Source organism: Calidris pugnax, unplaced genomic scaffold, assembly GCF_001431845.1.
Source record: "Calidris pugnax isolate Ruff unplaced genomic scaffold, ASM143184v1 scaffold218, whole genome shotgun sequence".
NCBI classification, from domain to species: domain Eukaryota; kingdom Metazoa; phylum Chordata; class Aves; order Charadriiformes; family Scolopacidae; genus Calidris; species Calidris pugnax.
Genome location: NW_015090929.1, coordinates 57883 through 59886, shown reverse-complemented (window position 1 = coordinate 59886; position 2004 = coordinate 57883). Strand labels below are relative to the sequence as shown.

Genomic DNA, 2004 nt, shown 5'->3' with positions numbered 1-2004 from the left:
GGAGTCCCCATCCCTGGCTGTGTTTAAGGGCCGTTTAGATGCAGTGCTGAGGGACATGGTGTAGGGGAGGACTTTGTAGAGTAGGGGAGATGGTTGGACTCGATGATCCCAAGGGTCTCTTCCAACCTCAATGATGATTCTATGATTTTTTAGACCCGTACCTCCTTGGCCAAGCGTCGGGCTTCGTAGTAGGGTCGAGCTTTCTCGATGCAGTTGCCCAACTGGGAGCCCTGGGCGTTGAGTTTCCGGGCGGATTCGGAGAGGATGCGGCGATAGGCGGTGCGGGCGTCCTGTTGGCAAAGGACAACGTGTCCCCTGTGTCCCCTTTGTCCCCAACGACAGCGGGGTCTGCCCTCCCAACCAGCCCAGCAAGGGCAGAAGCCAGGGGGACCAGCAGGAAGGGGACCAGTATGGGCTTGGGAACCAGTTAAGGGTTGGGGACCCAAGTTAAGGACCAGAAGACCCAGTTAAGGACCAGAAGACCAGGTCTGAAGGACCAGTTAAGGGTTGGGAACCCAGTTAAGGACCAGGGGACCCAGTTAAGGACCAGAAGACAAGGTCTGAGGGACCAGTTCAGGGCTGGAAACCCAGTTAAGGACCAGGGGACCCAGTTAAGGACCAGAAGACAAGGTCTGAGGGACCAGTTCAGGGCTGGAAACCCAGTTAAGGACCAGGGGACCCAGCTAAGGACCAGAAGACCAGGTCTGAGGGACCAGTTAAGGGTTGGGAACCCAGTTAAGGATCAGGGGACCCAGCTAAGGACTGGGAGATGACGACTGGGGAACCAGTTCAAGACTTGGGGACCCAATTAAGCATCGGGGACAAGGACTTGGGGACCAGTTACAGGCTGAGGATCCAGTTAAGGACCAGAGGATCCAGTTAAGGACCAGGGGAACCCAGTTAAGGACCAGAAGACCAGGTCTGAGGGACCAGTTCAGGGGTGGAGATCCAGTTAAGGACTGGGAACAAGGACTTGGGGACCAGCTATGGACTGGGAGATGACAACTGGGGAACCAGTTAAGGACTGCAGAACCAGTTAAGGACCTGGGGACCCAGTTAAGGACCAGAAGACCAGGTCTGAGGGACCAGTTCAGGGCTGGAGACCCAGTTAAGGACCAGGGGACCCACTTAAGGACGGGGGGACAAGGACTTGGGGACCAGCTAAGGACTGGGAGATGACAACTGGGGAACCAGTTCAAGACTTGGGGACCCAATTAAGCATCGGGGACAAGGACTTGGGGACCAGTTACGGGCCGAGGATCCAGTTAAGGACCAGGGGAGCCCAGTTAAGGACTGAGGATCAAGGATTGGGGGCCCAGTTAAGGACCAGGGAACCCAGTTAGGGACTGGGGGACAAGAAATGGGGGACCCAGTTAAGGAGGAGGGACCAAGGACTGGGGGACCCAGTTAAGGACCAGGCAACCAGGACTGGGGGACGTGGACTGGGGGTTCAGTTAGGGACTGGAGGACCCAGTTAAAGACTGGGGGACAGGGACTAGGGAGCCCAGTTAGGGACTGGGGGACAAGGACTGGGGCCCAGTTAAGGAGGAGGGACCAAGGACTGGGGGCCCAGTTAAGGAGGAGGGACCAAGGACTGGGGAATCCAGTTAGGGACTGGGGCCAAGGACTGGGGGCCCAGTTAAGGACCAAGGAACAAGGACTGGGGGCCACGGACTGGGACCCCAGTTTGGGACTGGGAGCAGCTCACATCCAGCTGGAGCTCCACGCGGTTGATCTCCTCGTTGGCCTGGTTGAGGTGCTCCAGCTCCTCCTGGGGGTGACACCAAACACGGGGTGAGGAAGGAGGACCCCCCCTGCCCCCCCCCAAAAAAAGATCCATCGTGCCCCCTCCCCAAAAAAATGGGGGGGGGAACTGGGAAGGAGCCTTCTTCACCCAGTCCTCACCTGTATCCTGGGATCCAACTCTTCCTCCTCTTCTTCTTCCTCCTCTACCACTTTTGGGGGGGTCTTGGCCTCCTCACTCTCGCATGGCCCCCCCGAAAC

The 2004-nt window shown here is 58.0% G+C and overlaps 1 protein-coding gene across 1 annotated transcript in view; it reads right to left on the bottom strand.

Annotated features, from left to right (window-relative positions):
* The window catches only part of SH3BP5L (SH3-binding domain protein 5-like), a 23244-nt gene that overhangs the window by 20454 nt on the left and 786 nt on the right, over window positions 1-2004 (bottom strand). Inside the window, exons 2-4 of the mRNA XM_014951554.1 lie at window positions 1906-2003; window positions 1709-1771; window positions 162-290 (exon numbers count right to left, since the gene is read on the bottom strand). Of these exons, the coding sequence (XP_014807040.1) occupies window positions 162-290; window positions 1709-1771; window positions 1906-2003 (290 nt within the window). The remainder of the gene's footprint in view (window positions 1-161; window positions 291-1708; window positions 1772-1905; window position 2004) is intronic.